The sequence below is a fragment of the Kryptolebias marmoratus genome, linkage group LG11 (genome assembly GCF_001649575.2).
Source record: "Kryptolebias marmoratus isolate JLee-2015 linkage group LG11, ASM164957v2, whole genome shotgun sequence".
Taxonomy (NCBI): domain Eukaryota; kingdom Metazoa; phylum Chordata; class Actinopteri; order Cyprinodontiformes; family Rivulidae; genus Kryptolebias; species Kryptolebias marmoratus.
Window position 1 is genome coordinate 22,078,856 of NC_051440.1, and position 13,346 is coordinate 22,092,201.

The following is a 13,346-nucleotide window of genomic DNA, read 5'->3' on the forward strand; positions in this document are numbered from 1 at the left end:
CATGGTAAACATTAAACTCTGCTGTTTTATTAAAGCCATCACACTTTCTGAAGCACAATACATCCGAGCTTTTTTGCATCAAGCTAGTTGAATGAAAAATGTAATTTTTAATTAAAATCTTATTTTCCAAAAGTAACACTATATAGAGAAAAATCATAAAAACACCACTAAACACAAATGGACAGTATTTTACAAGGAAAAAAAGACTTTAGGTTTATTGTGAATAATTTTTATTTACATATTTGAGGAATTTCTTTCTTTTTTTGAAATGTTATATTGAATCTGCTGAATTTTATAATAAGGCCACCAACCAACTAGAAGTACAACAAAAGACTTCAACTATCTGGTCAAATGTGTCAAGCGTCTCCCAGCTGGTTGGAAGTCTATTAAAGCCAAGCAATGGACCGTCCAATTAAGGGTTACTTTGATGTTTTCACATGAGAACTGCTTCCGCACATTGCAATCATTCTAGACATGAAGAGCCAGAGATTTCTGCATGAGACGCTGGGTCAGGGGGGAGTTGGGCCTCACAGAATCCCGCTCCACCAGGAGACATCTGGAGAAAGTCAACAACACAGGACAGTGCAAAGAGATGAACGCAATTAAAGAGACTAAAAGCTCAGAGAATAAACCAATCAATAATAAATATATAACCTGGTGTACAAAGAATCCCAGCTTACATAGTGGGAGAATAAAAATAGCTCTGTATGTACAAGACTAGACAGATGTTAGTGCAACTATGCAATATTAGGATAAGTTCCAGCTGTTTAAAACATGCCAGAGCTGCTTCAAAGTTTTGTAAGTCAGTACAGGGTGATGCACAAAAACATGGAAACACTTAAGACAATGCAGAAACATTCAGATTACAGCTGTGTCCAAAACCACATTGTTGGATTAAATCGTGACCTGATGTGACCCCGTGGTTTCTGAGAAATACAAACAATTTGTAAAACCTCCATCCAAGTTAACCACAACTGCCAGCTAATTTCAAGTAAGGCAAAGGCAATCAGTGGGAAAGCATTGGAGCAATTGCTTTTTTTCTTTTAGGGGTAAGACTGACTGAACTGGATTTTTAGAATCGTTTTCAGCTAAATATTGATCAGTTGATTAGTAGGTGGCTTTATAATTGATTTGCCTCAGTGTGTGGTTTTATCAGCAGAGATGCCCTAAAAACAAAGCTCTGTAAAATCAAATATTCATTTTGGATTTTTTTCCTTCTCCTGTACTGTAGCTCTAACATAACGGAGCTTTTTGAAACATCAGTAAATAAATTTGAGTCAGGCGAGTCTGAAATGTGATCGATGAAGGAAGAAAAAAGAAAATCTATAAATATGCTGATGTCCTGAATGTCTGACATAGGTTACAGTATGTACTGTATGCATTTACATGCAGAGCAGGTAACTGAAATCCCTTCAGCAAGGATGCATTTCAAGGCCAACAGCGAACATATGGACTCTGAAGCTATCCACTTGTGACTGAATCACCCAGGATGCATGTTGATATCTGAAGTGAACGGTCTCACCTGCTAACTCAAACTAATGTGTCAAATCTGCCACTGAAAGCATAACTTTGAAAAGGTTTGTTACAGATATGCAATACAGGATAATTACTCAAGAAAATAGGTCTTGTGTGAGCATTTATTGTTTTTAGACTGAAGAGTAAAAAGGGAAGAAAAAAATAAATAACCCCTGAATATTTCGAATAGGTCTGATGTGAAGTGCAGAAAAGTCTTAATAAAGTTTTGGAAACAGATGTATTCTATATCAGGTTTGAATTTTCAGTTGCATACTACCTTCCCAGTTTCTGGTGACGCTTATTCTTTGATTTCATGGTTGCATGGATAAGCAGAAGATTGAACAGATCCCTCTGCAGAAACAATAAAGAAACTCATTAACAAACAAGAATCTCTTTCAACGCTATTTAAAGTTTATCTACTTTTTTTTCTTTTACTATGCTTGTTCACTGCAGAATCCTGAAGAACAGATTTTTAGAAAACTGAACATAGAATACCCAAAGTCCATCAGCATCCATCTCAAAGATTTATTATTTATAAACCCTGTGCACGGCGCTTCACATTCTCATACCACAGTGTGTGGTACGTTCACAGACCTAAAGGCTGCAGCTCTGAAGCACAGTACGCTTCATTTCTGGCAACTTTTTTACAACAACATGGATTTTTGTTTTCCTCAAGAAAAACATTACAGTATGATCAATAATATCCAAAGAAAGTAAAGCCTCAAGGCCAAAAAGGTTCTTATTTGTGCAATAAGAGGGCAGATGTTTGGTTTAAACTTAGTTTTGTTAGACTTCTTACATATGCTTCCATTTTAAAAAAGGCACCCATTTCTGTGAAGCTCACCTGTGCATCACTGCCACCCATGTCCACCATGCGGTAGCGTAAAGGGTTCAACAGTTCCACCGTCTGGTCATAGTTACCACTGTTGTACGCCATCATAGCTTCACACATTGGGATGCCAATACTGTTAGCCAATAGATGCTGCTGGTTGTCACCTGGTTTCCTGTTAACAAAAGTAGCAATGGGTTAAAAAAAAAAAGTTTTATTTAAGGAGGTGGAAAAGAAGCGAGGGAGCATCTCTGTAAAAATATATAAATCAAATAAAATCTAGAGGCTGTTTTTCTACTGGTCAATGCAACACATGAACATGTCTGACGATTCAAAGTAGAGTTGTGCCGTGGAGGAAACATCAAAATTAACTTACAATGTTGGCTTATAAGCTAAAGAAAATGGGCACACACAGGCTGTCCGTGGTGAGGAAACCACAACAACCAGAGGCAGCAGCAGCGCCGGGTACATCATTTGCTGCAGAGGGAAGACCCATTTCCCTGACAGAAAACGCAGCTTGGAGTTCTCTTTACAACCACATTCATTCTCCATCTCACATCCAGCCCCATTTCTGTCTCCTTTTTACATAATGCTCGTGTTACTCTTATGTAAGGCTGACATAAGGTTTAAGGTGTGCAGTGAAGAGAAATGGCACAGAACTAACTTGGCCAATTCCTGGAGGCCCTCCAGCAAACGCTGAGACGTCCCAGACTCATTTGCTCCCAGCGCCACCATGAGGAAGTGGAGGTCATTGAACAATGTCACGTGGTCATCGGTGTGAGGCTGGGTCACCTGCAGCAGCTCCTGCCAACGGTCCTTCACACACACACCTGCAGCAACACAAGCGCATGATTTCTGAGGCAGAAGGAGAGTCAGTTCCTCTCCACAACTGAAAAATGTGTTCAGATGTTTCACTCATTATTCGCATTTCTGGCACATAACTTTAAGTGTCAAATTAATGAAGTATAAAACCTGAGATAATTTCATCTCATTAGCTCTTTTTGCTTTGAGATTAGGATCTTAAACCAGATGCTACAGTTGTCTTTTAATTCATTTGCAACACAAAAATAAAAACATTCATTCATCATTTTCTGAGCCTAAATCAAATTTCACCAGTGGCATTGAGACCTTTAGATTGCCAATACTTTTCCATCTTCGAATATTTCCTACCTTCCATTTCCAGTCTGTAGAGCATTGAAGAGGAATCTACTGTGTCCAGCATGGATCCGGAGGCTTTACAACGTTTGAACACCTTTAAAAAAAAAAATAAAGCACATTTCACTCTTTGAAAACTGAGAGGACTAACATGTAACAACCACATAATAATGTTTACAAATATCAAATTATTTGTAGATTGTGAGAAGTTAAACAAGCGGTTAAAAACGTGGATTTAAACCAAATTGGTCTAATCATTATTTTACACATGCAGCAGTGGCTGGTGACCTTCTGAAATGTTTTTGCAGAGGAACAGAAAATGAACGAGACTGTCTCACGGTCCTATTTTTAGTGTAAAAACTGCTTTGGCACCTCGAAATGAGTGTGGGTGGTTCTTTGGCTCTCATATCTTTATAAGGCTTTAATTTCTATTTGCTCACACGTCACCCTCCTGACTCATAACAAGCATGACATGTTGCTTTTCATCTGCATCCCTTGTGTTTTGGCACATTCGTGACTTTTTAAGCAGATTCAAATATTCACATAAGGTTTTTGTTTCAAACTCTGAACAGAAACCGACCTGAGAGTCATATATTTGCAGAGCAGCTTCATATTGTCCCTGCAGAGAAAAAAAAGAAGAGAAAACAACAAATTTGAATTATGTCAGAAATGAGGGATAAGCAAAGCTAAAAAAAACTTATGTGTAGATACAAACTCAAATTTATCTTACAACATAATTAACTTCAGGCTTCAAATTACCGTTGGGAAATAATAAATAAAAGAGCCACAATCATTTTTGCTGTCAGCTATTTGCTTGACTGAATAAATGAATTATAATTCTTACCCTCTCAATGAAGTATAGAGCCCAGTGCCAATAATTGTGACTGGCCAGAATGTCAGATACCTGCAATTAAATGTCACATATTTCAAACATCTTTTCTTTGATTTAAACTAAGTGGGTTTTTTGAAAATCTATAAGGAGTTTGTGCAGAAAAGCGCAGTTAAGGAATAATACAAAGCAGGACCTGCCAGTCTTTCTCTCTGCGCTCCATGAACTTCAAACCGTTGTCCACCTCTGCTTTCATCTCATAAACATGGGCGACAGAGTGGACGGACCACGCATCGTCTGGAGTCAAGGCCAGGCCCTGCGCAAGACAGCGTGAAACAAGAACTACAAACACAGCTTCAAAATAACTGCATTCAGAACTTTAAACTACTATTTTTTATTCTGATGTTACCTAGTTTCCTTTTTACCCTTGTGCTTTATATGGAGGAAGAGTTCAGTCGGCTCTACAAGTTACTTGTGGACTGACGCAATCAGCCACAATGATGGCAATGAAAAAGTAAATAGTAACAGAGAAGAATCTCACCTCCATTGCTACTTTCAAAGCCTGGTCGTAGAAGCGAGTTTCAAGGAGGCCAAAGGAATATTGTCCTTTCAAATAGCTGAGGCCAAACAAACACACAAGTCTCTCTTTACAAAATACAAGGAAACAACTTCTCCTCTAATATGCATTTTATGCAGGACCAAAAAAAGAGAACTGAAACACCTCGCACATTTGTTTTATGGATTGCAGTTTTATGTTTCCTTGCAATGGCCATTTATTTACAATCTGGAATATACATTATAAACCAAATTATTTCCTCTGACAGAACACTAAAGTACTGGCAGAGTACTATGGAACTTGCAAAGCTATATAAAAATTCTTACAGTTAAATGTAATAATTTTGTTCTTGCTTGACATACAATGGTAAACGAGGGATTTAAAGCAGAAAGTGCGAGTTGTCTCATGTAGATTCTGTCGTTTGTACCTGAACAAAGGCATGTGAGGTTTCCAGTGTGGAAGCACCCTGGCCACCGAGTCTCTCATGGGTAATTGGGCTCCCATGTAGAAGTAAGAATCATGGGCAAACTTGAGAGCCAACATATCAGTGGGATGATCAAGCAGTACATCTTCCCATGCTTCACAGGCTTGTGGAAAATCTCTACAAGAAACACAAGTCATTGGTAACGATGTACACAGTTTTAGGAGGCAATGGACTACACAGTGAGCACACGGGAAAAAAAAAACAAAACACAGATGTCAGTGTGATTTGTGAGAGAATAAAAAGCTCCTAAGAAACTGCATCCTCCGAAACAACATAAGGAAACAAAAAAAAGAGCTTCTTAATATTGCAGGATTTCAGATATTATCATGGAGAAATATGACACCGTAGATAAAATCCAACTCCTGCTTGCCAGACTGGCGGAAATTAAAAGAATTTTTCACAAAACCTCGCAGCTGAATGTTGTTAATGCAGTCAGACAAAGAGCAACTTCAGGAATAATAAACTATTTCCTTAAAAATAACAACCTTTTTTTTAAACTTCTCACGGGCGACCCATTTCCTGTGGCACAGTGAAACTCACTATATTTTGACAAAATAAATTACGAACGTGACCATGTTGATTAGTTTTATTATCTTTTAAATAAATTTGAGTTGAGTTCACAATTCATATAATAAACTTGTTCACCGATTTCAAAATCCTGTTTTACATATTTTGTTTTCTAAAAGGAAATATGCTCTAAAAAAAAGGGTTACATAAGACTTTCTAAAGCTCCACTTGGTTCTTGGGATTATGGATTACATTGTTGGTTTAGACACTGCTTTTTATAAACCGTTTTAATCTCATTTTTATATCCTTATTCAGTCTTTTGTTTCAACAGCACTTCCTCCGGATCTTACCCACGTGAGAAGAGCTCCATAGCTCTGACGTGGAGCTTCTCTCTAGGAGAGATGTTCTGGCTGTTGGCGAGCTCCACTGTTCGCCTCACGGCGCTGGCCAGGGGCTCGTTCAGCCGGGTGCTGCTCGTTGTGGAAACCAGCTCCAGGCCCGTGCTGATCACATGACCCATAACTGTGGCCAAACACACAAACAAACGACCCTTTTCAGTTTGGACTTCCTCACTGCCACAGGACAGCTCACATGAAAGAGTCGCATGAATTTGTGAAGGTTTTGGGCTGAGGGACATTCTTTAATAGCTAACTAACCATTTCTCAATCCGTCCAAACATGTTTTTATGTTTGCCACTTTCAGCAGGCACTAATGTAAGAGACTGCAGGTGTGTGCACGTACACAACAAAGGTTACAACAGAGCAAACTCCATGATTTGTGTAACGCTTAATTTTAACTATGATGCGAGCCAAGTCATTGTTTCTCACCTGTGTAATATCACTGAATATTTATTTAGCATCTTAGCTGGGTAATATTATTAAACTTCTTTAATTGTGTGACAAATAACTAATTATCCACCTCATTTTATTTAAAACAAGGGCAGAACATAAAACCTTATTGGAGGTTTTTTTTATTTATTTATTTTTTTTTTTTGAAAGTGCAACAGTTGTTTTGTACATTGGCCTTCTGGCCAGTGGATAATCTGCAGACTCTGTCCCTTGTTGGAATTTATTAAAAAAACAGAACATGCTGATAAAGAAGTAGCTTGCAACTTTCCTAAACTTCTGCTTGCTCGACAAATTATCTCTTAAAAGAAAACAAGAAATACCAAAGATAGCAGAACAAAGGAACCTGTTTTTTTTAATGTATGCAGGATCAAGAGCCACTTTTAATCTGGTAAATTGAGTAATACACAGAATTTAACTCCCATATTTGAATCCAAATATTATTTATTCATAATGTTTAGTCTTAGCTGTATTCTCCTTGCTGACAAGATTGTTTATTTATTTATTGTTACTGGATTCCTGCTTCATAAATATAAATAAATATTTACCAAAGTTAGGGTCAGCTGTCTGCAGAGCAGAAATGCATCCTTCAATGCCTCCCAAGGTTTCATCATTTCGCCATTTCACATACTAGAAAACGAACAAAATTAAAGCTGCTAATAAGTGTTTTTTCTTATTGTTTTAATTGCATTATATGCTGTAATTTGTGTCATGCAGCTTACCTGAGTGAGTATTGCATCGTAGAGTTTGCACGCCTCATTACTGCTGGTGGACAGAGGAAGACCCTCGTCTTTCCACGCCTTTCAAAGTTGGAAATGCAAATTTCAGTGTATTGCATGCCAGTGCAAATTCTGGTTTTTGGATATATTGCCACTGAACACTTTGTCTTTCAAATTATGAAGAAACTTCAGATCAGAAATACATTTTTTTTTCCTTAGTCTGCTTCTACTTCTGTATTTCTTGTAATTCCTGAGCGTCAGCATGAACAGAACTGAATCCCATCCGCCATATTTCAACATTTAGTGTTCATTCTGGGCATAAAACCAACCACTTCGCTGCAACTACCGACCGAAAACCGGGACTTTTCTCCTGCAATTTTAGCAAAAGCGTTATTTTTTCACTCAGTGACGACCTCACCACTCACCTGACAATCTCTGAAGCTTGAAGCGTTCATCGTTCAGCTGCAGCTTCCTTTCCTTTTTCCAACTTTTTGACCCCAAACCTGAACTTGTTGCTGCTGCTGCGTCAAATTCCTAATCGGAAGTTACCGTCACGTTGATTATTTTCACAATAAAAGCATGAGAATGGGAAGTCAAAAAATATTTGCATTAAAGTGATATTTATTAAATTGCGTTTTATTTTGTTAACTGGGCTACTTTTATGATATTAGAGGGATTTTCCAATTTGTTTGTCCTTTGTTTTAATATAACAGTCATAATTCAAGAAACCAACTATGTTCAGTGGCTTTAAAGAAAATAAAACAACAAATCATTTCACCAACTTTACAGATGGAAACACAAAAAATATTTAAAATGAAAGGAGTAAGCAGGCAAGGAAAATCCATCAAATTAAACATCAGATTACAGACTTTCCTTTGACATTTGGTTTGCTTTTTTTACAGCCGTGCCACTTCTGTCCTTTTTCTTGTCTCCTGAAAGTAATTTGAGAAATGCAAAACTGGACATATTTCTAAATACTTTGGGATTTATTACAGAGCCCACCACAATTTGGCAAATATGTTAAGATGTTGTAAAGACTATAAATGGCATGCAACTACTTTAAATTTGAGGTAGCCAAATATGCATGTTAATTTAAAACAGCAATGAATGTTTCTTGTAGAAATTGGCATGTTATTGTCCAAGTCACTAAGTCTTGAGTTTATCATAAAACTATATAAAAAAGGCTAAGATTGATTAATCATCCTCAGCTCATTCCTGGTCAAAACTTGATCATATATTCACAACCAAAATTTTGAAGAAAGTGCACAAACATGTAAAAGAACAACTGCATTGTTTTATTGCCATTTTCAGCATACATCCAACACCCCTATGCATTTTAGCTACATGAAGCATTTTACATTACAAGTCAATGTCTCAACAGAACTGCTTAAAAATTAGGATTCATTTTCTTTACATATAATACAATTTGCACACGTTAATAAATATCAGTACAATCAAGTCAAACTTTTCACACACCATCTAAAACAACAGCCTTTAAAATTGTGTAACTTTTTATCCACAGCTCATATAAGGTCATAAATATAGCCTCTTAGTTTTATACAGTTGCCAAAAATAAAAAATAGACTTTTAGATTGGATTACCCACTGGATAACCAATAAAGTTTGACGCAAAATTCAGACCAAACTTTTTGCATCCCTTTAATCCCCATTTTAAATAATTTACATGTTTGGGGTGTTTAGCAAAAATAAAAATAAAAAAAAGTAAAAATTTTTTAGTTCCAGTGGGATTCACAAAAATGATGAACACAAAAACAAATAACTGAACTTAAAAAAAACAAAAACGCTTGAATATGGAGAACTAAACTTAGAAGGCATCTTGTTCAAAGATACAGTATTACCACTGCTATACATGGATGTGCAAGTGTTGTGTAGTGTGCACGTTATGGTGTGCTCAGAAAATATCACAGCATATCCACCAACAGAGAACATCCTGTGGCACAAAGTGAGTGAAATGAACTACACTGATCTCCCTTTAGGAACTGTGATGTAATGAGATCACACTGTTAATACTGCTCTTTCCAAGATTTCTTTTTCAGCTGTTGTATTGATCTGATCTTCCATCGCAGGAGCCAACGCAATCCAATATTGAACAAGTGTTTGTAAACTTTACCTGTCAACGTGATATACAGTAAATGGCATCTCACAGAGAGGCCCGGCGTCATAAAGTCCTGTGAAATGCTTAAAGAAATGTCAGGTCCTTCTACTGCGTGTGCCTGCAGCCATCTTTACTGACAAACAATGGCTTAGGAGTGCACAAGTGCAATATAATGAGATTCTGGGCACTCTCCTGTGAATGCGTGAAGAAAACTGTTCATCTGTTATAAGCAAATAAAGACAAATAGATAAAACAAAACATAGCCAGAGTTGATGGATTCTTAGTGTTGACTCGCTGAACGCTGGGAATAAAATATGAAAAAATTGCCTTTCAGGGCATATTTGTGGGTTATTAGGATGCTAAACTCAGTCTGTCACAGGAAAGAAAGGCAGCGTCAGCAGAAGATGTCGATCCTATAATCAGACTGAAAAGTCTGAAAATGTTCTGGTATTTCAACACACCTCTGCAGCAGTCCATTGTAGAAGAGAGAGATCCCTCATTTGCTGAAGATGTGACTCATTTTAGACAGCTATACACACAAAAAACAGTATTCTTTACAATTCCTTTACATCAGCAGGACTGAACCACATTCTTCCCTTTATATAATCAAAGTGAAGTCTTCACACGTTCTCCAAACAGCCCCTTTACTTGAAAGGATCCACTTCAAGGCTGGGATGATAAAGTTGTGAATATGTACTCTCCTCTCCTCCCACACAGAGGGAGAGGAACAAAATTGCAAAGTGATTAACTTGACTGCCTTTAGGCAGAGGATATGTAAACGCTGCAGACTGCTTCAGTGTCAGAGGCAGCCACGGTGTGTGTGTGTGTGTGTGTTGTGTAGGAAGAATATTTACACATTCACTGCTGTAGGTGTGACAGTTTTAGACTAACTGCTTGCATCCCTGTTTAGAAGAAAAGTCAGAAAAAGAAACGAGTGCAAGGCTGACACTGCCTCTGAGAAGTAAAACCCTTTTTGCCCAAACTTACTGAACAGTTTTAAAACTCCTATTAGGCCCAGTTCAGATTAAATCCTTTAGAGAGCATGACCGCCTCCAGGTCCTTATCTTCCTCCTTCTCTCGAAGTCTCTGTTCTTCCAGAAGGGCAACGAGGGCGTCGCGCTGCTCCACCACCTCCAACATCTCATTCAGGATCTGCTTCTCCTGAGCAAGCTCCTTCTCAGTTTTTAAATGGTCTGACAAAAGCAAAACAGAATAAAGTTATTGTACAAATTTAGAATATTTACAAACAATTAAACATTTAGAATTATTAAAGTACTAGAATCCCTTGAAGGAATGCATCCTATGTTGTAGCTGTTTAGGTCAAACCTGAAAAATAACACATAATTTAGCTTAAAACTACCCGAGTTAAAACCATTTTTTGTATTTCCTAAGGTAAGTTGGCTGTGGCAGCCATCTTGAATTGGGTTGACTCCAAAAGTTCATCAGCTGTAGATGTACGCCCAATGATTACTTTCTGAGAGTTTCATTAAAACCCGTTAAGTGATTATGAGATATTATGCTAAAGCTTCAGACAAATGAACACACACAGACACACACAGGTGATAATTAAAGAGGGAACCCTTTTCAGGAAATAACACTCCTGTATTCACCTTCCACTGCCATTCGCTCCCTGAGCTCCTGCTGCAGTCGACTCTGCCGATCCTCCAGCTCCAGCTCTCTGGCACTGAACAGACACAGGAAAACCAAAGTCTATTCCACTGCTTTTCAAAGTACATTCATTCTTTCACTCATTCACGCAGAATTTAATAAACAAATATTAGTTCTTCAGTAGAAAAAGATAAATGAATAATCAAAGGACTTTCAAAACAGGTGATGAGAGAACAGGATCATTTATTGATGTTTGAGAATGAAATAAAGTTGTTTCTCTGAATCAATTGAAAATGTAATTGCGTTTTATATTATACTGAAAAGTGATCATGACCTCATAAGGGAGGATCGATACTAAACTTAGAATGCAATAATTACATAACATAAGAAGACAATAAATCCTGACTATTTTATCATCTCTACGCTGTATTGAGTCATCCCTATGGCAAAGGCTCAAAAGATGAAAGTATTTATTGGTTGATGGTGAAATTTCTTAACTACGATTGCAAAAGATTTTCTGATCCCAAGTCTTTTATTTTATACTGAACCTTTTAAAAGACGATGCTTTAACACATCACTTTTCCAAAGCTGCTGACTCTTACAGACTAAGAAGCCTCCTGAAACCTGAAGGTTTTCTGAAAAACCCATTACCATTCATTTATTTAAACAATCAGATTGAATTAATTAGATTAAATATCAATGTTTGTTTTGAATCACTTCTACAAGCATCTTTTTTCTTTTTTAATCACACATCAAATCCAGGGTGATGGAAATCCTACCAAGAATCCATGCTAAGAACTATGACAAAAACATGTACATTTACAGTTTGGCAGGTACACCATGAAAACTAATGGCCTAATAATGAAAGATTTACTTAAAAAGAAAAAAAAAAAGCAATTAAAATATTATCTAAACACCGTGACATTTCATTATGCATTATTTGACAAACCCCCAAGTGTAAAAAAAAATAGAATTAAATCCGACGCAGTTTCATCTGGCTGACTGGTTTGTAAAAGAAAAAAAGTTGTCATACCTAGTGACAGACCGTTTTAGATAATAGGGAAGCTATGACTCCGTAGCAAACAAATATATGTATTGATCCCGGCTGTGATCAAGTGGTCTACTTACAATATCATGAGTTCTGACTCATAGCGAACCAGAGCGTTCTTCTCCTGCACAAGCTTGAACCACTCCTGCATTAGTTTCGGATCATCCTTTTTCCCCATTCCTGGAGGAGAGGAGGAAGCACAGAGCAGAAGTGAGAACCCACATAGCTGCAAGATGACAGGGATGGCACACAGAAACAAGGACCGACAGCCAAGCCAAGGACGTCCTCGCCGGGGAAACGGCATGGTGCCATCCATGCTTGAAGATGGCACGCAGGAGGTGGCGTGTAGCTACCGGTTTGGATTTTAGCAAGTGCACACATACAAATGCACAAAACCCACATTCACACACAGACAACAAAACACCTGTTGTTGCAAAGGTGAGTTTGTGTGACCCAGTTTGGCCTGTGGCGTAGCTACTCAGAGAGAACTACCTCCTCCTATCTATTTATTATTATTCTTTTTCATGTCATTTTTAGGTGGGGTTAAAAAGAAAAGCACACCAATCAGTACCTAAGACATTACAGAAAAATAAGTCCACGGAGCTACAAAAATTCATCTCCCTCTTCTCACATATCAAACTACCAACAGAGAAAAAAATCCTTTTAGATCCCATTAACGGTGAGTGCTTTGAGCGTTTAAAAAGAATAAATGTTGCAACTTTTTTTTTTAACTCAGATTCAATTATATGGTGAAATATTCATGGAATGACTCATCACAGATAACAAAAGCAAATTTTGTATTCTTCTTAAGTCTGCCTCAGGAAACAGCATGGTCAGTTCCACTGGTGTCATGCACTGCAGTCAGAAAAGCTTCCCCGTTTGCTCTGCAGAGAAAACCAGTCGATGCCGCGTGCTTCGAGAAGTCTGATGCTGGCGTGATGCACCCCAACACAGACACAGTGAACCCTTTCCATTTATCTGACTGCAGCAGGTGGAGCCAAGCGTTTTGAATGAAACACCAGAAGGCAAACCTTGATGCAGTATGACGTACTTAGCTGGGAACAGGAGGCTCTTGCAAAATAAAAAGGAAAAAAACATTGTGCACAAATAAAATGCATGGCTGTGGTCTTCAGGAA

General features: G+C 37.7%; 2 protein-coding genes across 25 annotated transcripts in view; both read right to left on the reverse strand.

Annotated features, from left to right (window-relative positions):
- Positions 1 to 213: 213 nt before the first annotated feature.
- Positions 214 to 8,003, reverse strand: ttc38 (tetratricopeptide repeat domain 38). Its single transcript, XM_017418871.3, has 14 exons — positions 7,865 to 8,003; positions 7,443 to 7,520; positions 7,269 to 7,350; positions 6,226 to 6,397; positions 5,312 to 5,485; positions 4,870 to 4,945; positions 4,525 to 4,644; positions 4,344 to 4,403; positions 4,080 to 4,118; positions 3,515 to 3,596; positions 3,009 to 3,174; positions 2,360 to 2,519; positions 1,793 to 1,866; positions 214 to 556 (listed from the first exon to the last, which is right to left on the reverse strand). The coding sequence occupies exons 1-14, from the start codon at positions 7,892 to 7,894 to the stop codon at positions 469 to 471; spliced, it is 1,401 nt and encodes a 466-aa protein (XP_017274360.1). The 5' UTR covers positions 7,895 to 8,003; the 3' UTR covers positions 214 to 468.
- Positions 8,004 to 8,713: 710 nt separating this feature from the next.
- Positions 8,714 to 13,346, reverse strand: part of mical3a (microtubule associated monooxygenase, calponin and LIM domain containing 3a) — a 73,959-nt gene continuing 69,326 nt past the window's right edge. For all 24 annotated transcript variants that reach the window (XM_037978081.1, XM_037978083.1, XM_037978088.1 and 21 more), the window contains 3 exons: positions 12,291 to 12,390; positions 11,165 to 11,238; positions 8,714 to 10,747 (listed from right to left, as the gene is read on the reverse strand). In XM_037978081.1, the coding sequence (XP_037834009.1) occupies positions 10,563 to 10,747; positions 11,165 to 11,238; positions 12,291 to 12,390 (359 nt within the window). In that variant the 3' untranslated portion in view covers positions 8,714 to 10,562. The remainder of the gene's footprint in view (positions 10,748 to 11,164; positions 11,239 to 12,290; positions 12,391 to 13,346) is intronic.

What these genes read in the sequence shown, in the direction of transcription:
- ttc38 (XM_017418871.3), bottom strand. Translation starts at nt 7,894, where the DNA reads ATGAACGCTTCAAGCTTCAGAGATTGTCAG. An exon ending in CTCTATACTTCATTGAGAGG is followed by an intron (nt 4,119 to 4,343) that starts GTAAGAATTATA and finishes TTTTCTCTGCAG; the next exon opens with GGACAATATGAAGCTGCTCT. An exon ending in CGTCACCAGAAACTGGGAAG is followed by an intron (nt 557 to 1,792) that starts GTAGTATGCAAC and finishes GACTTTCTCCAG; the next exon opens with ATGTCTCCTGGTGGAGCGGG.